Below are 25,623 nucleotides of genomic sequence, written 5' to 3' on the forward strand. Positions count from 1 at the left end.
GCGATGTTTTTTTACACTCCGCACCAGGCACTGATTTGAGGCTGAGTCGACCTAGGGCCATTACCGGTTCAAATAATCGTCACCGGTGTTGGCCGTGAGCGGGATCGCCGGGTTCATAGAGCAGAGTGCTAACCACTACACTACCGATCCCCACACGCATACACACGCATAAACACAACACGTACACACAACACACACCCCTGACACACACACCACACACAACCGGGCGAGAGGGAGGTTTTGCATGAGCCACTTTTCTGCAACAAAAATTTGGTCGCACACATTCTTTGAATAGACCGTGGCGGTATCGTTATCATGGTTTACATCACTACCATCATCGTCGTCGTTTCGGCGAAGAGGCACAGGTGAAGTGAAGTGAAACCAGAGGTCGCAAACGGGTTTTGATTCCTTACCCGTACCCGGCCGTACCCGTACCCTACCCGTACCCGGCCGTACCCGTCCCCTACCCGTACCCGGCCGGGTACGGGTAGGGTACGGGTATCGGGCACCTGATTGCGACCTCTGGGATGAAGCCATGTTGCAGGCGCGGGTGGGTTGATTCTAGGAACTTGAATTGTGAGAAGAGACAAGACGTTGGGAAATGAGTGACAAACGGTGACTCACCAGTGACTCACGGCCTACCCGTACCCGGCCGCACCAGGGTCGCAAACGGGTACCCGTTCTCGTACCCGGCCGGGTACGGGTAGCCGAGTATCGGGTAGGGTACGGGTATCGGGTACCCGGTTGCGATCTCTGAGTGAAACCCGATACTTTTGGCTTCAACCAGCGACCCAATCGTTTGGGCCAAGCCGGCCAGCCGGAAACACGCGGCCCCTACACGTGACCGAGATCCAGCCGATGTTGACCCCCCCCCCCCCCGAGAGATGTTAACTACCTCGCCTGGTATGCAGGAGGCCGTGAGTTCGATTCCGACCTTGACGCCTGCTGCTGTATATTTGGAGTTTGTGTATCTATCGCTCTCTTATCATCATCACGGTGGCTAGGAGATGTTAACTACCTCGCCTGGTATACAGGCGGTCGTAGGTTCGATCCCGACCCTGACGCCTGCTGCTGTATATTTGGAGTTTGCGTGTCTCTCTCTATAATCATCATCACGGTGGCTAGGAGATGTTAACTACCTCGCCTGGTATGCAGGAGGCCGTGAGTTCGATTCCGACCTTGACGCCTGCTGCTGTATATTTGGAGTTTGTGTATCTATCGCTCTCTTATCATCATCACGGTGGCTAGGAGATGTTAACTACCTCGCCTGGTATACAGGAGGTCGTGGGCTCCATCCCGACCCTGACTCCTACTGTATATTTGGAGTTTGCGTGTCTCTCTCTAATATCATCATCACGGTGGCTAGGAGATGTTAACTACCTCGCTTGGTACGCAGGAGGTCGTCGCTTCGATCTCGAGCCTGAGTATTTGGCTGCTAGAAATTCCCACGTGATAAGCCCACTTCGTTGAAGATATCATTTGTGGTGGCCAGGTCGCTTCTGAAAGACAAAAAGCTACAATGCAGCTCAGTGGGGTCCTTACCTGGTAAAATAAAATAAAAACTATACTCTTTGGTTCTTTCGGTAAAGTTACGTAGGTATAAAATAAAATAAATAAAATGACGACGTTTCGGGCGCAACACAAGCGTCCGTCATCAGGTGGGACAACGGACGCTTGTGTTGTGCCCGAAACGTCGTGTTTTAATTCATTTTATTTTATACCTACGTGACTTTACCGAAAGAACAAAAGAGTATGGATCCCTGCGGTCACGACAAATTAAAATTTAGATAAAAAAAAAACTAGTTTAAGTTTTTTGCTAGATCTCCCGAGATCTGAGTTCCGAGATCCGACGAGACTTGTGCACGAATGCTGAACTTCTTAGCATCAACATCACGCGCTTAGAGTACTTGGGCTCTCCATACATTTCCGTAATTATAATATATATTGGGGGGGGGGGGGGACACACTCCCCCCCCCCCAATATTCAAATATGCTCAAAATGTCCCACCCCAAATATTTTGCTATTAAAATAATAATTGCTATGCTATGTAAATAAAAATAACAATTTGCTCAACCTTGGCCACAATATCTGGACTTGTCTTCATATGAATCAATGCATAGATTTCTGTTTATATGATTGTGACTATGGTTGTACTTTATTAATCCCTAATCTCTGCCATTACATACGATGAAACAAAAAATGGTAAAAAAAGTTAAAACAGAGAAAAGCAATACAATACAAGACATTATTGTAAAAATAAATAAAAAGTCCATCCCATGTGTTATTTAATTTTTTAATATTTTAGGCAGGAAATGAGTTTTAAAATTTAGATATTTTTCTGGGTTTGGACCCCCAGACACCCTGGAAGATTTGGTCCCCCCCAATGTTGACTCCATGGCTACGGCCTTGCATTTCCTGAACAGCCCTGATGGGGGTAAGTGCTGTTAGCGAGCAGCACCTACGAAGGCTGACACAGCACCACACTGGGTGGGCGGGCAGTGTTTCCAAGCCACCACTCCCAGCCGCCTTTGTCTCCCCAGTGCGCCTGCTGTTTACACCTCCCCCCCCCCCACCGTGTACTCATTTAAAGCTGAATCGACCTAAAGGTGGTGGTCAGTAGGGGGGGGGGGGTTCAGATGATGGTGGCCGTGAGCAGAGAGGTATCGTAGCGCGCTAATCATTGCGCCACCGCTCCCCGACAAAAGTCACACCTGTCTTGACAGAGGGATAAGAAGAGTTTGCTCTTTTTTTTAGGGGAACAATGACCAAGAGACGTCACGGTACCCCATCAGTCCACCTTCAGCACGCAATGGCTTAATGCTCCCTTCTGTGTTTGCAGATCGAGGGCGGCCACTCCCCACACACACACCAACACACCCCATACACACACCATATATATACACACACACACCATACACACACACATCCCACACAGGCACCCCAACACATCCCACACACACCCCACACGACAACAACAACAACCGCCATTCACCACGAAGTGACGGTGATGTCGCCACAACGCTTGTGCCAGGCTATGCGCGCGTTGAGGCCACGTGAAGTGTCGAACGCCTGCTGGCAGGAGGTCACGGAGCAGACCCAGATGCCACAGGTCGACTGACTGAGACGACTGGCTGATTCACCACCTGTGCCCCCGACTGTGCCAATTTGCTGTGCTTTAGACACCCGGCGCTCAGCTCGTCGTTGTGAGCGTCGCTTCTCCCCCCTCCGTTGTTATTGGAGGGCGACTGCCTCCAACTGCCCAGTAGCGTCCTTCACGAGCCTCCTCCACAGAGGCCGATCTTGACACCGCTGGTACCAGTCATCGGCAAGTCCACTGAGCTCCACATCCTCCTGTACCACATCACTTCATCTCTTCTCTAGCCCGTGCCGCGCCCGTTTAGCCCCCTCGATCCGGTCAAACAAAAGCTGTTTAGGCATGCAGTGGCTGGGCATCTGGTCTACATGACTCAGGCAATGCAGCCTTGCCTGCGGGAGGAGCTCACCGATGGGACTTTGCCCAGATCTTTCAAGGATTTTTGAGCTCCTCACACAATTCAGTCTGGTTAAACCCAGGATGGATCGATGGCAGGCAAGCCTAAATGTTTCTAACCAGCAAAGATGCTCCATTAGGGAGGTCCACGTTTCACAAGTGTAGAGAAGGGAGGGAATGACTGTGGCCGAGAAGACCTAAAGCTTCGTGCGGAGCGACAGACCAGGCAGCTTCCACACAGCGTTACGCAACCGATGAAAAGATATTGCCGCTCGACTGATTCGGAGTGAGACCTCTGCTGCCAAACCGGAGTCGGTCATGAGCACACTGCCCAGGTATGGGAAACTCTCCACTCTCTCCATAACTGCACCATCACCGATTGGGAGTTGTGGGGGTGGAGTGTCCGATGGTACAAAATACCCAGGCAGGTGCTTAGTTTTGGTGGAGCTGATGGTAAGGCCCCACCTCTTAGTGGCACACTCCAGTTTCAGCAGAAGCGTCTCTAACTCCTCCTCTGAATGAGCAGCAATTACCAAATCATCAGCATACATAACGTGGTTGACCAATAGAGAGCCATCCCTTGACCGCACCCGGGCATCGATCAGCCTCTCATTATATCTGTACCAAATGGAAATTCCCCAGTACAGCTATTGAAGGCTTCACGAACTACGTGGTCAAAATATATGTTAAATAATGTGGGAGCCAGAGGACATCCCTGTCGCACCCCAAGGTGTACAGGGCTCCCGGCCACGTAGTTTTACCCGGGCCCGCTCACCATCATGAAGGTCCTTAATGATCGTGAGCAGAGGGTCAGGGACTCCGAAAGCACGAAAACAACCCAGAGCCCAGACCTACTGATGGTATCATAGGCCTTGACCAGGCCGATAAAGCAGAGATGTAGGTCTTGTTGGAATTCCCTACACCTCTGCTGTAACAGAGGGACATAAAATATGGTATCTCTGCAAGACCGCCCTTTCCTGAAACCGCATTGGGGCTCCGCAAGCCTCTCCTCAGCGTGCCTAGCAAGGCGATGTTGAATTATCCTTGCCAGGACGTTTCCCGGCACACTGAGGAGTGAGATGCCTCTGTAGTTGTTACAGTCTGTGTGGTCCCCCTTCTTAAAGAGGGGGACCACCAGGGCATCCTTCTAATCCTGCGGAACCCATCCAGTGGTCCAGACTGTTGTTATGATGCCATGTAGGGCAGTCTGTGCACAAACGCCACCCTTCCTCAGCATTTCGCTTGGGAGATCATCTCTGTCCGGTGCCTTTCCTGGTATCAGACTCTGGATCGCCTTCAGTACTTCCACAACAGATTGCATCTCAGCCAACCACTCACAGCGGGTGACTTCTTTTTCCAATATTTGAGGCACCGCAGCCTCGGCAGGGTCATCCCCACTTTGTGCCACGTTTTCCAGGCTGAGGGATTTCCCCTCCCCTAGGACCTCACAGACATGCTCAGCAAATCTGCAAACCTGTTCCTGGGGGTCGCTTTCGCGACCAATATTATCGAATAATCGAGGATTTTTTTGGGGGGGGGATTTTTATCGCGTAAATGTACGCATGTCGTTAAACCCACCACCACCCGACACATACAATTATCAAGGTTGTTTCACGTAAACTAAACGTGTCCATTTGTTACCGGTACAGCACTAACCCAGTTGTGTGTTAGAGGGTAAAACCCCAGTAATTACAACCAGCATCATCAGCGACAGCGAACTTTTAGCACAGGGCTACTACTGATTTAAAGCTTTCGTGACTGCAGGGATTCATATCCTTGGTTCTTTCGGTAAAGTCACGTAGAAGGGAAATAATAAAATACAAATATAAAACAATGCAAATTCTCACGACGTTTCGACTGCAACACAAGCAATCATCATCAGGTGTGAAATCCACAGCAAGAATAGGGCTACTACTGTTAGCACAGAACTACGATTGTTTAACACGTAGGATTTCGCGACCAATATAATCAATTATAGAGGGTTTTTTGTTTGGGTTAGATCGCGTAAATATATAAATGTCTTCTTGGTTCTTTCGGTAAAGTCACGTAGTCACGTAGTGACTTTACCGAAAGAACCAAGAAGATGAATCCCTGCAGTCACAAAAGCTTTAAATCGAAATATATAAATGTGTCATTAAAACCCGCCACCACCCGACACAGCCAACTAGCAAGGGTTGTCACGTAAACAGAACGTGGCGATTCGTCACTACTACAGCACTAGTGTATAGTTTATAGTGTAGTGTATAGTGTAGTATATAGTAGTGTATAGTGTAGTGTATAGTAGTGTAATGTATAGTAGTATAGTATATAGTGTAGTATACTAGTACAGCATCACCGGTTTGTTAGAGAGCCAAGCCACAACATTTACAATCTGAGTACGACGTTTTGCCAGTAATTACAATTAGCTTCATCAGGCGACAGCCAATAGACTTGCAAATGGCCAATGTAAGTCTATTGGCAATGTAAGTCTATGGGCAATGTAAGTTCAAGTTCAAGTTCATTTATTTGGTATAGCCCTGTGAGCCATTCGGCTCTTGAATCGGGTGCAACCGCAACAAACAAAAAACAAAAACATGAACAAGAAAACATCTTAAAGTGAATATGTGACTAAGTGCAAACAGAAAATCAAAGAAAATACAGCAAAATATTGCAGAAAAAACACCGTACAACAACGCTGTGTGCAAAAATCCCAGTGGGATGCCAGTCAAACAACAACAACAACAACAACCACAAGACAACTTAGATTAAGGCCATCAGTCTTACTCCTATGGGCAATGCAAGTCTATGGGCAATGTGAGTCTATGGACAATGCAAGTGTATTGGCAATGTAAGTCCGTGTGCAATATTAGTATATTGGCAATCTATATATATAAAATCGCAAATCTGTCTGTCTGTTTGTCTGTCTGTCTGTGTGTGTGTCTGTGTGTGTGTCTGTTTGTCTGTGTGTCGCCGGACCATACGCAGTTTCATTGGACGAAATGTGAGGGATTTGCGAGACGCGATTGGTCCGTTTGGTTTTCTACGGCGGTTGCCCCTGGCAACGGGTAGCGACGCATTCGCTGCGGGGTGGACGCCATTTTTAATTCCCGTTAAAAATATGTGCACGCATTAACACGCGACTCTGAGGTAAATTCATCAAAGTTTCACGTCCTCTTCACTCCCCCCCCCACCCCAATGTGTGCAATTACTATTATAGGGTCGGTAGATAATAAAATTATAGCGATTAGACAGTATTATTGTAGCGCGGGGGGGGGGGGGGGTTAACGGCCCCAGTACCCAGCCTCAGCCGGGTGGGCAATTTAGGCGAGGCCGGAGGCTCTGCACGGTACTAGGCCTCGACACCCCACCACACTATAGGCCGTACATATTACTGCACAGCGGCCGAGGAGATCGTAGCTGCGGGGGGGGGGGGGGGGGGTAGCAGCCCATCTGTATATATATGTAAGGTTATTAAGAAATATATTTTTCACCTGGGCAACGCCGGGTACTTCTGACAATATTAGTATATGGGGAATATTAGTATATTGCCAATATTAGTATATTGACAATATTAGTATATGGGCAATATTAGTATATTGGCAATATTAGTATATTGACAATATTAGTATATTGACAATATTAGTATATGGGCAATATTAGTACATGGGCAATATTAGTATATTGGCAATATTAGTATATTGGCAATATTAGTATATTGGCAATATTAGTATATGGGCAATATTAGTATATGGGCAATATTAGTATATTGGCAATATTAGTACATGGGCAATATTAGTATATGGGCAATATTAGTATATTGGCAATATTAGTATATTGGCAATATTAGTATATGGGCAATATTAGTATATGGGCAATATTAGTATATGGGCAATATTAGTATATTGGTAATATTAGTATATGGGCAATATTAGTATATGGGCAATATTAGTATATTGGCAATATTAGTATATTGGCAATATTAGTATATGGGCAATATTAGTATATGGGCAATATTAGTATATGGGCAATATTAGTATATTGGCAATATTAGTATATTGGCAATATTAGTATATGGGCAATATTAGTATATGGGCAATATTAGTATATGGGCAATATTAGTATATTGGCAATATTAGTACATGGGCAATATTAGTATATGGGCAATATTAGTATATGGGCAATAATACTATATTGGCAATATTAGTATATGGGCAATAATACTATATTGGCAATATTAGTATATGGGCAATATTAGTATATGGGCAATATTAGTATATTGACAATATTAGTATATTGACAATATTAGTATATTGGCAATATTAGTATATGGGCAATATTAGTATATTGGCAATATTAGTATATGGGCAATAATACTATATTGGCAATATTAGTATATGGGCAATAATACTATATTGGCAATATTAGTATATGGGCAATAATACTATATTGGCAATAGTAGTATATTGGCAATATTAGTATATGGGCAATATTAGTATATGGGCAATGTTAGTCTGTGGGCAATGTGAGTCTATAGACAATGTAAGTTTATGGGTAATGTTAGTCTATGGGCAATGTTAGTCTATGTGTAATGTAAGTTTATGGGCAATGTGAGTCTATGGGCAATATAAGTCTATGGGCAATATAAGTCTATGGGCAATGTGAGTCTATGGGCAATGTTAGTCTATGGGCAATGTTAGTCTATGGGCAATGTAAGTCTATGGGTATGTAAGTCTATGGGCAATGTTAGTCTATGGGCAATGTTAGTCTATGGGCAATGTAAGTCTATGGGTATGTAAGTCTATGGGCAATGTTAGTCTATGGGCAATGTTAGTCTATGGGCAATGTAAGTCTATGGGTATGTAAGTCTATGGGCAATGTGAGTCTATGGGCAATGTTAGTCTATGGGCAATGTTAGTCTATGGGCAATATAAGTCTATCAGTATGTAAGTTTATGGGCAATGTTAGTCTATGGGCAATATAAGTCTATGGGTATGTAAGTCTATGGGCAATGTTAGTCTATGGGCAATATAAGTCTATGGGTATGTAAGTCTATGGGCAATGTAAGTCTATGGGTAATGTAAGTCTATGGGCAATGTAAGTCTATGGGTAATGTAAGTCTATGGGTAATGTAAGTCTATGGGCAATGTAAGTCTATGGGTAATGTAAGTCTATGGGCAATGTAAGTCTATGGGTAATGTAAGTCTATGGGCAATGTAAGTCTATGGGTAATGTAAGTCTATGGGCAATGTAAGTCTATGGGTAATGTAAGTCTATGGGCAATGTTAGTCTATGGGCAATGTTAGTCTATGGGTAATGTTAGTCTGTGGGCAATGTTAGTCTATGGGTAATGTTAGTCTATGGGCAATGTTAGTCTATGGGCAATGTAAGTCTATGGGCAATGTTAGTCTATGGGCAATGTAAGTCTATGGGTATGTAAGTCTATGGGCAATGTTAGTCTATGGGCAATATAAGTCTATGGGTATGTAAGTCTATGGGCAATGTGAGTCTATGGGCAGTGTAAGTATATGGGCCATGTGAGTCTATGGGTAATGTGAGTCTATGGGCAATGTGAGTCTATGGGTAATGTTAGTCTATGGGTAATGTTAGTTCTATGGGCAATGTGAGTCTATGGGTAATGTTAGTCTATGGGTAATGTTAGTCTATGGGCAATGTTAGTTTATGGGCAATGTTAGTCTATGGGCAATGTAAGTCTATGGGCAATGTTAGTCTATGGGCAATATAAGTCTATGTGTATGCAAGCCTTCGGACGGTGTTGTAAACCCGCTGTGGTCTGGGCTCCTTCATCGGAGTAGGAACAGGACCTCCACCCCTCCCTCTAGTTTATAACTCGGGTGCCGTGGGAGTTTTATAGATACATTCAGTATTATTGCTACTACGAACAAATGTTGGTTTTACATGATGCAGCAGTGAAACCAGGAGCGTTGTGTCAACATCCATAACCGGTTTATCTTCAATTTTGAGATTCCGAGAAGCAGAGCAACGAACCCCCCACCTCATTGCCTCGCTCACTCGCTCGCTCCGGTCTCTCCATTCATTCGCTGCTTCATTTCCCCCCCCCCCGCCGCTTCGATCGCCTGTGCAATCAGCCGGTCGATTGAATGCGCACCACTTCGTTCCCGTAAACGGCTCCTTCGCGCCCTCATCATTCAATAATTCGCTCGCTCACGATAGCTCGTTCACTCATTCATTCGCGCGCTCACTCATCCATTGACTCATTCATCCATTGACTCACTCATCCATTGGCTCACTCATCCATTGGCTCACTCATCCATTGGCTCACTCATCCATTGGCTCACTCATCCATTGGCTCACTCATCCATTGGCTCACTCATCCATTGGCTCACTCATCCATTGGCTCACTCATCCATTGGCTCACTCATCCATTGGCTCACTCATCCATTGGCTCACTCATCCATTGGCTCACTCATCCATTGGCTCACTCATCCATTGGCTCACTCACCCATTGGCTCACTCACACATTGGCTCACTCACACATTGGCTCACTCACCCATTGGCTCACTCACCCATTGGCTCACTCACACATTGGCTCACTCACACATTGGCTCACTCACACATTGGCTCACTCACCCATTGGCTCACTCACCCATTGGCTCACTCACCCATTGGCTCACTCACCCATTGGCTCACTCACCCATTGGCTCACTCACCCATTGGCTCACTCACCCATTGGCTCACTCACACATTGGCTCACTCACAAATTGGCTCACTCATCCATTGGCTCACTCATCCATTGGCCCACTCATCCATTGGCTGACTCACTCATCCATCACGCTCACTATAGCTCACTTGTTCTCGACTTCATTCACACGTCCACTCACCCATTGACTCGCTCACCACGTTACTCATTCGCAAATGAATTCACTCATTGCACCACAGATTCATAGACACCCACAGACTCGCGCAAATGCCCCGTAGCCTCGCAGACAGTCTTAGATTCCGTACGCCTTTTGGCGTCATCTGGTCCAACACCATGTGAGACTAGGCTCTAAGGAAAGCTGTCTCGGGTGTGGACCAATCAACTTCAAGGACAGTGCATACATTATCAGAGTTATGTTTTATGTTTGCATTATGACTGCAGATATTGTGGTCTATGCAAACATGACTCCTTGTAAAAAAAGGTGTCAGTTTTGTTGCCAGATAAAAGGGTATAAAAACAATTATCAGCTCTTAGACTGACACAGACTCAGATGGAGACAACACACACGCAGATTCACACAGACAGTACGTAGCCTCGCAGACAGCTCTATTTATAGACTCGCGGGGAAACACATAACCCCGTAGAGACTAATAATAGTCTCATCAACACCGAGAGACTCACACAGAGACTCAAATATTCAATAAATGCAAATCCATGTACAGCTATACGCCGGTACTCATTTTCCGCAAATTAACCACGAAACCCCGCTGCTGCTGCTGATGATCTCATAAAGGAGCATCCCAAACCGTCGAACTCCCGTCGGCATCCTTTCATCAGCAGCGGCGGCGGCGGCGTCGTCTCTGGCTCAGTCATCGAACGAAGGGCGGCAATCACCGCGCTTTTGCGGCCGTCTGGAATGTTCTTCCTGACCGACAATTAATCAATAGGAAGGCACTCACTGGGACCTAAGCTGCACTTTCAAATCATCGTCTCGGTTGACGAACTCATTTCTTTAGAACTGCTCGTCGTCGTTGTGTTTGTTGTCCCCCAACCACCTCCGATTATCACGGTTGGCTACGTACGGTGCGAAAGAAGTAAAAACAAAGACAAAGATCCCCCGTATAGCCTTAACAGACTGTTGGGGCAAGTGCTGTTAGCGAGCACCTATGAAGGCCGGAACAGTACAAGAGGGGGTGGGTGGCCAGCACCACGCCCGCCCGCCTTTGTCTCCCGAGTGGCGATGTTTATACACCGCACCAGGTACTCATTTGAGGCTGAGTCGACCTAGGGGAGGCCCTGGACTGGTTCAGATAATCGTCACTGGTTTCGGCCGTGAGCTGGAATCGAACTCGTGTCGCCGGGTTCATAGCGCAGCGCGCAAACCGCTACACTCTTGTGTCTAACAACCCTGCCGTGTTGTTTGACACACACACAGACACACGCACAGACACAGTCATGCCGAGTGTCTGCTGTGACTGATGCTGTGTCCTGTACGGCGTTTTGAGATCCTTGATGAGAAGCAAGATGCACCTGTGATTATTGTTGTTGTTGTTCTTGCTGGTACTGTGGTCGCATACGAGACCGCGTGACTCGGCACAGGTCCCTTCTCATCGCCATCGCTGCTTTGGCGACTCTCTCGAGATTTGCACCCTGCCGTGTTGCGACGACGTCGGTATGGAGGAGGAGGAGGGGAGGGAGGGGAGGGAGGAGAGGGGGGAGGAGGAGGAGGGGAGGGAGGAGGAGGGGAGGGAGGGAGGGAGGGAGGAGAGGGGGGAGAGAGGAGAGGGGGGAGAGAGGAGAGGGGGGAGGAGGAGGGGAGGGAGGGAGGGAGGAGAGGGGGGAGGAGGTGAGGGAGGGAGGAGGAGGAGGAGAGGGAGGAGGAGGGGAGGGAGGAGGAGGAGGGGAGGGAGGAGGAGGGGAGGGAGGAAGAGGGGAGGGAGGAGGGGGTGAGGGGGAAGAAGGAGGGGGAGAGGGGGGAGGAGGAGGGGGAGAGGGGGGAGGAGGAGGGGGAGAGGGGGGAGGAGGGCAGGGAGGAGGAGGAGAGGAAGGGGGGGGGGGAAGAAGAGGGGAGGGAGGAGAAGAGGGGGGGGGGGTCCACACGCTCTTGAAATCGCACCCACCCGGGTTGACCACACTTCACCAAGCGGGGTCAGTGCGAGTGCTGTTCACCGAGGGAGGGTTTGGTGATTGGAGGTGGAGGATGGGGGGGGGGTCAGTGATCACCGGCCACTGATGGCAGCCGTGGCACGGCAATGCATTAGAATCGACTCTAGCGAGTGGAGTGTGGAGGTGCTGCTGCTGCTGCTGTCACGAGGACGAGAGGGCTGCAGCAGAGAGAGACGTCCTGTGGTGCCGCTGTTCCTCCACCTCCTCCGTCGGAGGAGCGCAGACTCCCACGGTGGTCTTACTCTACCACCCATGAACTTACATTGCCCATAGGCTAACTCTGCCCATAGACTAACGTTGCCCCTAGACTAACATTGTCCATAGGCTAATATTTCCATATCATGGGACCTCCTTTGCCAGTACCAAAATATGCGAATAGGTTTTCCCATTTTTTCTGGCAACAAAACAGCTGTGTTAAGATGTTAAAACACTAAACTGAAACCTTTTACAAGGAATCATGTCTGCATTAACCAAAATACTTGTGGTCAGAATGCAAACTAAAAACATCCTCTAGTCTAACACCGTTTTGAGACTAGGCTCAAAAGAAAGCTGTCTCTGGTGTGGACCAATCAGTTTCAAAGACAATGCATATATTACACTGGTCAACAAAAAAACAATTCTGGCCTGGACTTTTGCAGCTGTTCTAGACTAATTTCAGGGTGCTGATTCCAAATCTGATCTCAGATTTGCTCTATCACATCTCATTTTATGCTACCCCATTTTCATTGATTTTACCCGAAATTAACTCTGTCACTTATGATTGCAAGTTGTTGCGAGTCAGTGGCTGCTTTAGTGTTAAAATATGGTGCTGTATTTTAGGATAGTGTGTTAATAATATCATTTTATATAGATATCCATATTTATTTAATATTTTTCTTCTGCAGTTTTTATTGAAAATTCAATATTTTATATCTCAAAAACCTGATGTGATAGACAAAAAATGATGCCAGATTTGGAATCAGCACCCCAAAATTACCTTAAAACCGTTGGAATACCTTATGCCAGAAAAAGTGTGTTGACCAGTGTTATTAGAGTATGTTTTTTGTTTGTATTCTGACGACAAGTATTGTGGTTAATGCAGTAACATGATTCCTTGTAAAAGGTTTCAGTTTGGTGTTTTAACATCTCAACACCTGTGTTGTTAGCCATAGGCTAACATTTCACATAGACTAAAATTGCCATCGGCTAACATTGCTCATCGACTGACATTGCCATAGACTAACATTTCACATAGACCAACATTGCTATAGGCCAGGGGTCGGCAACCAAAATAACAAGAAGAGCCATTTCTTTCCAATTCGGTACAAAATTCAGTATTTCAAGAGCCGCAATGCATCCGAGTACATACTGTACATACGTACATATCGTCAAGAAGCAGCCCGTAAAGAGACGCATGCGGCTCCGGAGCCGTAGGTTGCCGACCCCTGCTATAGGCTAACATTGCTATAGGCTAACATTGCTCAGACTAATATTGTCCATAGGCTAACATTGCCATATGGGGCCGTCCATAAATGACGTCACGCGGTTTTGGCCGATTTTTGACCCCCCCCCCTCTCGTCACACGGCGTCACAAAAAGTCAAACACCCCCTCAAATATGACGTCATAAAGCTCTGCCTCCCCCCCCCCCCCAAACCATATTTCCATTTTGAAAATAAAACATGCTTCAAATCACTTTAAACTATCGTCATTGTAGTGCGTATTTAATGTGGTGCTGCACTCTGATATTGTAGGAGAAAACATTTATTAAAAAGGAGGCGTTGGAAAGCTGAAATTTAGCATAAAAATATTCAACGTCTAACTAAAACTACAGATGTTCAGAATATTATATTGAAATTCTCTTATAATTATAAAATATTAAAAGTAATTATAACTATAAAAAAATACTTGAAACTTTGTAGTAGAACGAAGCAAAATGGAGAGTACAATTATAACAATCACATATTCATTTCACAGAATGAAAAGCCCTGGTAGGATCATTAGAATCAAAATGTTTAATAACAATCATTTAAAATTTTTACAAAATGTATGCTTCTCCATTCTCCCATGGAGAATAAAAATGCTCCTTCATGAAATAAATAAAAGGTGACCTTAGTACATTTAAATAATCAAATAGTTAATAATAAAAATGTATCAAAATTAGTGTTGTTATAACTATTCTATTTAATTAACATTTATTTAAATTTGCACATTTTGATGTGACGTCACATTTCTCAACCCCCCCCCCTCCCCCCCTCGTCACACATCGTCATAAATGCCTGACCCCCTCCCCTCCATAGGTGCGTGACGTCATTTATGGACGGTCCCTAGGCTAACATTGCTCATAGACTAACATTGCAATAGACTAACATTGCAATAGACTAACATTTCACGTAGACCAACATTGCTAAAGGCTAACATTGCCCATAGACTAACATTGCCCATAGACTAACATTGCTATAGACTAACATTTGACGTAGATCAACATTGCTATAGGCTAACATTGCTCAGACTAACATTGTCCACAGGCTAACATTGCCATAGGCTAACATTGCCCATAGACTAACATTGCCCATAGACTAACATTGCCATAGGCTAGCATTGCCTATAGCCTAACATTGCCCATAGACTAACATTGCCCAAAGACTAGCATTGCCTATAGCCTAACATTGCCTATAGCCTAACATTGCCATATGCTAACATTACCCATAGACTAACATTGCCCATAGACTAACATTGCTATAGACTAACATTTGACGTAGATCAACATTGCTATAGGCTAACATTGCTCAGACTAACATTGTACATAGGCTAACATTGCCCATAGACTAACATTGCCATAGGCTAGCATTGCCTATAGCCTAACATTGCCCATAGACTAACATTGCCTATAGCCTAACATTGCCCATAGACTAACATTGCCCATAGACTAACATTGCCCATAGACTAACATTGCCTATATCCTAACATTGCCCATAGACTAACATTGCCCATAGACTAACATTGCCCATAGACTAACATTGCCCATAGACTAACATTGCCCATAGACTAACATTGCCTATAGCCTAACATTGCCCATAGACTAACATTGCCCATAGACTAACATTGCCCATAGACTAACATTGCCCATAGCCTAACATTGCCCATAGACTAACATTGCCCATAGACTAACATTGCCCATAGACTAACATTGCCCATAGACTAACATTGCCCATAGACTAACAGAATGTCGAGGTGTTGCTGCTGCCACGACGAGAGATCTTCAGCAGAGAGAAAGTTCGTGTGGTGTTGCTGGTGCAGGCCACGGAGTCGCTTCCACCATGTACGTAGCGTGTACGTAGCGTGCACGTAGCGTGCACGTAGCGTGCACGTAGCATGCGCATTGGACTTATTTCGCAGGGTGCGTTGCCAAAACCTGAGCTAAATCGGAGGCGCCTCTCGGTGGCTTTTCACCTTTGATCCGTTTGTTTACGACCGAGGGGTCGGTGACCCGAGAGCGACTGGTCAGAGGAGTCCACTCCGATCGTAAAAGTGAGCGGCCTCGCAGCTCCTCTGGGACAGCTGTTGACCTCGCGCGAGATAAGCTATCAGAGGCGCGCCGTCTCCAAACGCGACAGGCCACGGGGCCGATGTCAAGTTAACCGAAGCACGGCGATTCTCCACGCCTCTGTGTCTATACAGGGACTAGTCCTCTACTTACGAACACTCGACTTACGAACTTTCAGAGATACGAACAAACCTGCCTCCGTATGTCCAGTGCGGCCGTTCGGACCGAGAGTCGTAAGTTCGACCGCCCCGCGCAATAGATGGCGGTGGTGGCATCTACATCTACAGAACACGAAGAACCAGTGGCATCTACATCTGCAGAACATGAAGAACCAGTGGCATCTACATCTGCAGAACATGAAGAACCAGTGGCATCTACATCTACAGAACGTGAAGAACCAGTGGCATCTACATCTACAGAACACGAAGAACCAGTGGCATCTACATCTGCAGAACATGAAGAACCAGTGGCATCTACATCTGTAGAACATGAAGAACCAGTGGCATCTACATCTGCAGAACATGAAGAACCAGTGGCATCTACATCTGCAGAACATGAAGAACCAGTCGCATCTACAGAACATGAAGAACCAGTGGCATCTATATCTGCAGAACATGAAGAACCAGTGGCATCTACAGAACATGAAGAACCAGTGGCATCTACATCTGCAGAACGTGAAGAACCAGTCGCATCTACAGAACATGAAGAACCAGTGGCATCTACATCTGCAGAACGTGAAGAACCAGTGGCATTCATAATATAGGTTTTTGGGTCAAATCGCGTTATTTATAAATGTTTCGTAACCCTCCACCACCCGACACGGCCAAACGTGACACATTTTTTACTGTTTGGCCGTGTCGGGTGGTGGAGGGTTACGACACATTTATAAATAACGCGATCTGACCCAAAAACCTATATTATGAATAATATTGGTCGCGAAAGCCTACGTGTTAAATTAACCAGTGGCATCTTCATCTGCAGAACGTGAAGAACCAGTGGCATTTACATCTGCGGAACCTGAAGAACCAGTGACATCTATATCTGCGGAACGGGAGGAACCAGTGGCATTGTTTAACACATTCCATCAGCTGCCGCGGCCTCATTGGCGCGTACAGGATTTCCGGCAGCGTGAGCGAACACCCTGGACCCCGGTTTGTTGACATCGAATTGTCGTTCATCAGCAGAGTCGGGCTTCCTCGAAACGTTGGTTCAATGCGAGCGAAAAACTCTGGACCGGCATTCGTAAAACTCTGGACCGGCATTCGAAAAACTCTGGACCGGCATAAGAAAAACTCTGGACCGGCATTCGAAAAACTCTGGACCGGCATTCGAAAAACTCTGGACCGGCATTCGAAAAACTCCGGACCGGCATTCGACATTCAGTGGCACATCAGCAGCAGCAGTCAGGCTTCCTTGAAAAATGTGTTCAATGTGTGCAAAAACTCTCTTTCCACGTTCAGTGTCTCATCAGCTGTTAGTCGTGCATAATGCACGGGCATAAGTAGTACTAATCACATACCTGCATTTCCCATAAATATGCCCATAAATATGCTAAATTCCTCTTGATATGCAAATTACTTTGTCAAGGCGCCCTTTCCCCCCCCTTCCAACCCAGCTTAAATATCCGCTCCAAACATGGTGCTGTTTCATTCAGACGCTGTCTCTCCGACAGACCTGGTCTTCACCTGATGACGGCTGCTTGCGTTGTGGCCGAAACGTCGTGAGAATTATTTAATTATGTTTTATTTTATTATTTTTATTGTTTCCATTCTACGTGACTTTACCGAAAGAACCAAGAAGAGAGTCAGGGGCTTATTGCTTGAACCGACGCTGGTGAAGAGTCAGGGGCTTATTGCTTGAACCGACGCTGGTGAAGAGTCAGGGGCTTATTGCTTGAACCGACGCTGGTGAAGAGTCAGGGGCTTATTGCTTGAACCGACGCTGGTGAAGAGTCAGGGGCTTATTGCTTGAACCGACGCTGGTGAAGAGTCAGGGGCTTATTGCTTGAACCGACGCTGGTGAAGAGTCAGGGGCTTATTGCTTGAACCGACGCTGGTGAAGAGTCAGGGGCTTATTGCTTGAACCGACGCTGGTGAACTGCCCAAATGTTTTCGGCAAGAGCCGGTTTCGATATTCAGTGTCTCACCATCATCAGCAGCAGCAGCACTAAAGTCAGCACACATTAACCACTAGCTCCGCTGCACTTATGAACACAACTTCATAGAGAGTCAGGGGCTTATTGCTTGAACCGACGCTGGTGAACTGCCCAAATGTTTTCGGCAAGAGCCGGTTTCGATATTCAGTGTCTCACCATCAGCAGCAGCAGCACTAGAGTCAGCACACATTAACTACTAGCTCCGCCGCACTTATGAACACAACTTCATAGAGAGTCAGGGGCTTATTGCTTGAACCGACGCTGGTGAACTGCCCAAATGTTTTCGGCAAGAGCCGGTTTCGATATTCAGTGTCTCACCATCATCAGCAGCAGCAGCAGCACTAGAGTCAGCACACATTAACCACTAGCTCCGCCGCACTTATGAACACAACTTCATAGAGAGTCAGGGGCTTATTGCTTGAACCGACGCTGGTGAACTGCCCAAATGTTTTCGGCAAGAGCCGGTTTCGATATTCAGTGTCTCACCATCATCAGCAGCAGCAGCAGCACTAGAGTAAGCACACATTAACCACTACCTCCGCCGCACTTATGAACACAACTTCATAGAGAGTCAGGGGCTTATTGCTTGAACCGACGCTGGTGAAGAGTCAGGGGCTTATTGCTTGAACCGACGCTGGTGAACTGCCCAAATGTTTTCGGCAAGAGCCGGTTTCGATATTCAGTGTCTCATCATCAGCATCAGCAGCACTAGAGACAGCACACATTAACCACTACCTCCGCCGCACTTATGAACACAACTTGAGCATTGTGCAACTGATTGCGTAACGAATATTACAGGAGACGGGTGCTAATGATTAAACGAGACGATGATTCATTGGCTGGTGCGATGATGATCATTAGCCCCGGGAATTTTTATCATCGCCCGCGGGGGACAAAGACTCCCCAGGTCACCTTTGCCGAGTCACGACGGAAACTGTTGGACGATTTCGATGAAATTCAACGAAGATTGAAGAAACACAACATGATTATGATGATGATGATTTACATTTGTAAAGTAGGGGCATGTCATCCGTAGACCCCCCCACACCACCCTCGTAACCCCCATGAACAATGCGATAGAGGACAAGACACAGCCAATGTGGGACGCCGTGGTGTCCCACATTGTGTCTTGGCGAGGAGATGTTAACTACCTCGCCTGGTATACAGGAGGTCATGGGTTCGATCCCGACCCTGACGCCTGCTGCTGTATATTTGGAGTTTGCGTGTCTCTCTCATCATCATCACGGTGGCTAGGAGATGTTAACTACCTCGCCTGGTATACAGGAGGCCATGGGTTCGATCCCGACCCTGACGCCTGCTGCTGTATATTTGGAGTGTGTGTGTGTCTCTCTCATCATCATCACGTTGGCTAGAAGATGTGAATTACCTCGCCAGGTATACAGGATGTTTGTGGGTTCGATCCCAACCCTGCCACCTGCTGTATATTGGAGTTTGCGTCTGTCTCTCTAATTACACTATGTAACACAAGTTTTGTTCCTGCGTAGTGAGTGTCATTTCGTAATTGCTCATGCTGATTCGTGAAAGTGATTTACAGTATAATCGTAAATCTCGAAAAATTACTCACTTTTAAATTTTTTGTAGTAAATTTTGTATTACTTTAGTATAAATGCATGTTCATATTGATTCATATGTTGTTTTTCCGACTTGATGTGAGCGAAAATACACCATTTCGCCCGTTTTCTCATTGAAAATAGGTAAATTTCAAAATATCACTGTCCTGAATAATAGCCATTTTTTTGTACTTTTGAGGCTTAAGCAATTAGGAAATAACACTTAGTACCCAAAAATGGTTACACAGTGTTATCACGGTAGCTAGGAAATGTTAACTCCGTCGCCTGGTATACAGGAGGTCGTTGGTTCAATCCCGACCCCTGAGTCCTGCTGTATATTTGGAATTTGCCTGTGTCTCTCTCTCGTCATCATCACGGTGGCTAGATGTGAGCTATGTCGCCTGGTCTACAGGAGGTCGTGGGTTCGATCCCGACCCTGACACCTGCTGCTGTATATTTGGAGTTTGTGTCTCTCGCTCTTTCCCCGTGGCCGCGTCGATTTTTCTCCGGGTCCTCCGTTTTTCCCGTCAACATTTAGAATCAACGTGCCTTTGTATGTACGTGTGATGCAGTTCTTTCGCGGCGTACGTAGCAACCCGTGCTTATCGGACAACAAACTCAACACAAAAAGCAGTTTTAAAGAAATTAGTTTTCAATCTCGTTTTAGAGTATTTGGCTCCTATAAATGTCCACCTGGTGAAATCAAGAGCGCAGTTTGGCTCAGTATGTTGCTCATTGTATCCACCCCAGACGGATGGATGTGATGATGGGTCCGAGTCAATGAGCTGGTGATGATGCTGCTGCTACTGCATTGGCAATGATGTGCACAGCTACAATCACCACTCAAGAACCACTGTCAACCACAACAACTACCACCAACAAAGACAAAGATTCCCCGTATAGCCTTTAAGAGACTGTTGGGGCCAAGTGCTGTCAGCGAGCCTAACCTGGGTGTGCCAGAATCACGCCCGACCGCCTTTGTCTCCCTAGTGCTAACGTTTGCACACTACACCAGGTACTCCATTAAGGCTCAGTCGACCTAGGGGAGGCCCAGGACCGGTTCAGATAGTCGCCGCTGGTGTTGGTGGTCGTGAGCGGGAATCGAACTCGGGTCGCCGGGTTCGTAGAGCAGCGTAGCGCTAACCGCTGCGCCACCGCTCCCCACTCACCACCACCACCAAAAAGACAAAGATCCTGTAAGCGAGTAGTACCGATGAAGGCCGGCACGGCACACGAGGGGGTGGGTGACCAGCATCACGCCAGGCCGTCTTTGTCTCCCTACTATTGGCGATGTTTACACGTCGCACCAGGTACTCATTTTAGGCTGAGTCGACCTAGGGGAGACCCAGGACGAGCTCAGATAATCGTTACTAAACGTTACTTGCTCTTCAAAAAAAATCGTACCTTTATATGTGTGTGTGTGTGTGCGTCTGTATAATGCATTCATCTTACGTGCAGTGTACTTGCGTGAGTTGACTGTAGTAGTTGAACATGAAGACGCTGATGCAGATGACGGCCAGCAGGAAGGGCACGGTGATTAGTCTCGTCAGGTGTCCCGCGACCCTGGCCATCGTTTTCGATGAAAGCAAACTCCAGTTGGTCCACCAATCAATCGACCAATCAATCAACCAATCAACCAAACGATCAACCAAGCGATCGATCAATCAATCGACCAACCAATCAACCAATAAATCAACCAAGCGATCGACCAATCAATCGGCCAATCAATTAACTAATCAACCAATCGATCGACCAATCAATCGACCAATCAATCGACCAATCAACCAACCGATCGACCAATCGATCGGCCAATCAATCAACCAATCAACCAAACGATCAACCAAGCGATCGCCCAATCAATCGACCAATCAATCAACCAATCAATCAACCAAGCGATCGACCAATCAATCGACCAATCAATCGATCAACCAAGCGATCGACCAACAAGGGCTACAGCAGCGCTCGGCTGTGGTCTGCGAACTTGGAAGTATTTCGCACGCGCGCCCACAAAGATAGAGACAAAGGTACAACACCCAACGAGCCCCAACCTCCCCGTCCCCACCCACACAGCAGAATGTCGGGGCAAGTGCTGATAGCGAGCGGCTGCTACGATGGAGGGAGAGAGAGGGGCTGGCACACGGTGCAAGGTGGAGGAGAGGAGGCGGGTCGAGAAGACGCCACACAAAAGGTTCCCTCCCTCCTCCACCCACATAGCTTGCAACATACATCGGGGCAAGTGCTCGCTCATAAGAGGATTTTTTGTTTAGGTTAGATCGCGTAAATATGATTTATAATATAACAAATATATATTTGAGGTTGTTGGGTTTAGATCGCGTAATTATAATGTATATATAATAAATATAACACATATATTCGAGGTTTGAGTTATATCGCTTAATTAGAATATAAAAAAATATAAATAAAACAATTAAATTTACGCGATCTCACCCAAAAACCTCTTATGGATAATAATGTTCGCGAAAGCCTTTTACGTGTTAAGCCAAGCGCTTGCTATTAGCAGGCAGCAGCACCGATGAAGGCTGCCGGCACTGTGGCACACGATGGAAGGAGGGGGGGGGGCAGCAACCACGCCCGACCGCCTTTGTCTCCCTAAACGGCGATGTTTTATCTCACCAAAACCGGGCACTCATTTGAGGCCGAGTCGACCCAGACGGGTGCGGTGGCCCAGGACGGGGTTCGAATATTGGCTGCCACATTGTCAGTGACTGTCGAACTCGGGTCGGCGTGGTTCGCCGTGCGGCGCTAACCACTGCGCCACTGGCCCGCCACTTTACGGCACAAAGACAAAGATCCCCCGTGTAGCCTTTAAGAGACTATCGGGGCAAGCTGTGTTAGCGAGTAGCAGCCCTCTGTGAGGGCCGACACGGTCACGCGAGTTGGGTGGGTGGCCAGCCATCACGCCCGGCCGCCTTTGTCTCCCCAATGACGATGTTCACACAAAGGACACGGATAAGCACACACACACACACCTCAATTTGAACATTCTTCAGGCTCGGCAGTCCGTCGTGTGCTGAAGTTTACGCAATCTCCCCTCCCATCTCCTTCTCTCCCCTTTGCTTTTTTTACGATCAGAGGAAACAAGAAGATGCTCGGTGTAGTCGGCACTTTGCTTCGTTCATCATTTCGTTATCTTTTTTAATGCTTTGCTTTATGTAACCCCCCCCCCCCCCTTTTTTAAATGAAAGATTTCACGAAATATGTAACGTTCTGCTCTCCTTACCCCTTCTCTCTCTCTCTCTACCCCCTCTCTCTCTCCTCTCGTCACCACCATCACCGACACAGGTGTGCCTCACAATCCACCACCATTGTTTCAGAAGCAACGCGTTCCTCTGGTTTTTTTCTCCTTTAAGCGGTGGTGGTGGTGGAGGGAGAAAATCCGGTTTTTGTGACTGGTTTAGTGGCAATGGAATTTGTCCGCACGCTCGAGACGGGAGGGAGAGAGCGAGCGTCTCCTTGTTTCCTCTGATAGTAAAAAAAGAGAGAGAGTGGAGAGGGGGGTAGAGAGAGGCATCCCGACATCGCCTTGTGCTCGTCACAACGCAAACCTACCAAGACTTCTGACCACTGAGTTTGCGGAAACAAACCCCAAGTGATTTTCTGAAGCAGATCATCGGTCGCCCTGTGGTGGTGGTGAAACTCAACTCAGGGGTGGATTAGCTTCAGCCGCACCGAATCTCACAATAAGTATAACCCGTAAAAACAAAGTTTTTCACTCTAAATCTTTTATATGCGTGGCGGCTAGAGTCATCTCGTCCTCTGGCTTGAGATGGCTGCCACCTATGGGTCAGATGATTGTCTGCAGTATTAAACAATTGGTAATTAAATATTTAATTTGTTTTCCCTAAACAGTGTAAAATTTTGGAAAAAAAATTTCACGAACATTAATTGTCTCGCACAACGAGTCTGTGTGCAAAATGTCAGCTCGATTGGATCACGGGAAGTGGGTTAAAAAACGACCGAAATGTTTGCACGGTCGTAAGCAAGCAAGCAAGCACGCAAGCGAACTTAATATAAAGGATTTAAAAATAATATCCAGGACCTACCTTGGCTCCTCCCACCCTCAACCAGTATATATACAAGGACTGTTTTCTTGGAATTGCTCTCACTTGATACAGCTATCGTGCTGTGACGGTTCCACCTGAAGACGGAAGCTTGTGTTGCCTCCGAAACGTCGTGATTTTTATTTTATTTTTATTTTACTTTTATTAATTTAAAATTTTTACCTACGTGACTTTACCGAAAAAACCTAAGAATATGATTACAGAGGGGTTCTGACCTGTCTCGATGGCTACATGAACATCGCCCTGGAGCAAACGGAAGAGTATGTCAATGGACAACTAAAAAACAAATATGGTGATGCCTTCATCAGAGGAAACAATGTCCTTTACATTAGCACCCAGAAGAGGATAATATGCGGTGCAAGTTACAACAAGATCTAGCAGTGAAAAAAGAAAAGGATCATATCTGTGCTCTGATGTGCATCACCTGTATTTCACTTTTTGAAAAATATAAAGAATTTTGTATTTTTAGATTCTTTGTAAAAGTGCAGGGCAGTTATTTACTGCATCTAAAGTCAAACCATTTTTTGTCAATCTAAATGGAAAAAAGAATACTAATTTAAATCTATCTACCATTGCATTTCTTGTTTTTGTCTGTTTTTTTTGATGTGTAACTTTTGGGGGATTTTATACCTCGGGCATATGACTCTTGCAATCGGAGAGTGTCTCATACACGTTCAACTGTTGGATAACTATGACTTTGTTGATTGATCCAGTAAATACAAGAATTGAGAGTTAAAAACAAAAGCGAGAGAGGCATTGGGTGGCTCCCAGCATCGACACGTGGACATCCAACCAAACGGGCCGTCCGGTTTTACCCTCCAAAATTTAGAATCAACGCCACGCGTTTAGAGTATTCGGCTTGCTGCTTTAAATTTCTACGCGATGATGGCGATGATGAGTCCACTTCGTTAGAGCTATCATTTGTGATGGCCAGGGTCGCTTCTGAAAAAGGGCTACATAGCAGCTCAGTGGGCTCTTACCTGGTAAAATAAAAACAATATAATCTTCTTGGTTTTTTCGGTAAAGTCACGTAGAAGGGAAATAATAAAATAATGAAAATAAAACATTAAATCATACAATTCTCACGACGTGTCGGCCACAACGCAAGCAGCCGTCCTCAGGTGAAAAACGGGTCTGTCGGAAAGACAGCGTCTGATGGTGGTGCTCATTCAGACGCGGTCTTTCCGACAGACCTGTTCTTCACCTGAGGACGGCTGCTTGCGTTGTGGCCGAAACGTCAGACGCTGTCTTTCCGACAGCCCTGTTCTTCACCTGAGGACGGCTGCTTGCGTTGTGGCCGAAACGTCAGACGTGGTCTTTCCGACAGCCCTGTTCTTCACCTGAGGACGGCTGCTTGCGTTGTGGCCGACACGTCGTGAGCATTTTATTTTATGTTTCATTTTTATTATTTTATTATTTCCCTTCTACGTGACTTTACCGAAAGAACCAAGAAGATGAATCCCTGCAGTCACGAAAGCTTTAAATCGAAAAAAAAACAATATCGTTTAATAGTTTAATGACCTATGATGTTGCCGTGGTTTACATCCCAGAGACTCCCCCCCCCCTGCCCCCCTCTGTCCCCCCCTGTCCCCCCCTGTCCCCCCCTGTCCCCCCCACCCCGCCCCCCACTTTGGCAATGTCTTCATCTCGTGCCCGTGACCAGAGAGACCGCTTGAACCTTTGACCTTTTGCAGAGACGCCCATGGGTATATTTTCCGTGATGCTTTCGGGATATTGGTACCCCGTGTGTGTTAAAGGCAGTCCACCAGCGATGATTCAAGCACTGCAGGCCCTGACTGATGATGATGATGATGAGACCTTGGATGTCGAAAACCGGATCCCGAGTTTGGCTCGTGTTGACCCAACGCTGCTGTCGCAATCATACACTCCTGGAAAGGTGTGCGGCTGATGGGATTGTGTAAAGCACAATCAATCATCAGTACACATTTAATGAATTCTAGATTTGAAGCTTTCGTG

The 25,623-nt window shown here is 46.5% G+C and overlaps 2 protein-coding genes across 2 annotated transcripts in view; one reads left to right on the forward strand and one right to left on the reverse strand.

The window, feature by feature from the left end:
• LOC133356970 (alpha-2,8-sialyltransferase 8E-like) overlaps positions 1-21,635 on the reverse strand; it is a 55,874-nt gene extending 34,239 nt beyond the window's left edge. Inside the window, exon 1 of the mRNA XM_061574700.1 lies at positions 21,017-21,635. Coding sequence (XP_061430684.1) covers positions 21,017-21,135 — 119 coding nt within the window. The 5' untranslated portion in view covers positions 21,136-21,635. The remainder of the gene's footprint in view (positions 1-21,016) is intronic.
• Positions 21,636-22,184: 549 nt separating this feature from the next.
• On the forward strand, positions 22,185-24,098 carry LOC133357014 (U6 snRNA-associated Sm-like protein LSm6). Its single transcript, XM_061574755.1, has 3 exons — positions 22,185-22,282; positions 23,155-23,235; positions 23,841-24,098. The coding sequence occupies exons 1-3, from the start codon at positions 22,185-22,187 to the stop codon at positions 24,022-24,024; spliced, it is 363 nt and encodes a 120-aa protein (XP_061430739.1). The 3' UTR covers positions 24,025-24,098.
• The last annotated feature ends 1,525 nt before the right edge of the window (positions 24,099-25,623 follow it).

Source organism: Lethenteron reissneri, chromosome 56 (genome assembly GCF_015708825.2).
Source record: "Lethenteron reissneri isolate LAM-NWPU_2019-01 chromosome 56, ASM1570882v1, whole genome shotgun sequence".
Lineage (NCBI taxonomy): Eukaryota > Metazoa > Chordata > Hyperoartia > Petromyzontiformes > Petromyzontidae > Lethenteron > Lethenteron reissneri.

Coding starts and splice junctions, on each gene's coding strand:
- LOC133357014 (XM_061574755.1), top strand. CDS start 22,185: ATGTTTTATCTCACCAAAACCGGGCACTCATTTGAGGCCGAGTCGACC. Junction 22,283..23,154: donor CGAATATTGGCTGCCACATT/GTCAGTGACTGT, acceptor CTGACCACTGAG/TTTGCGGAAACAAACCCCAA. Junction 23,236..23,840: donor GTGAAACTCAACTCAGGGGT/GGATTAGCTTCA, acceptor AACCTAAGAATA/TGATTACAGAGGGGTTCTGA.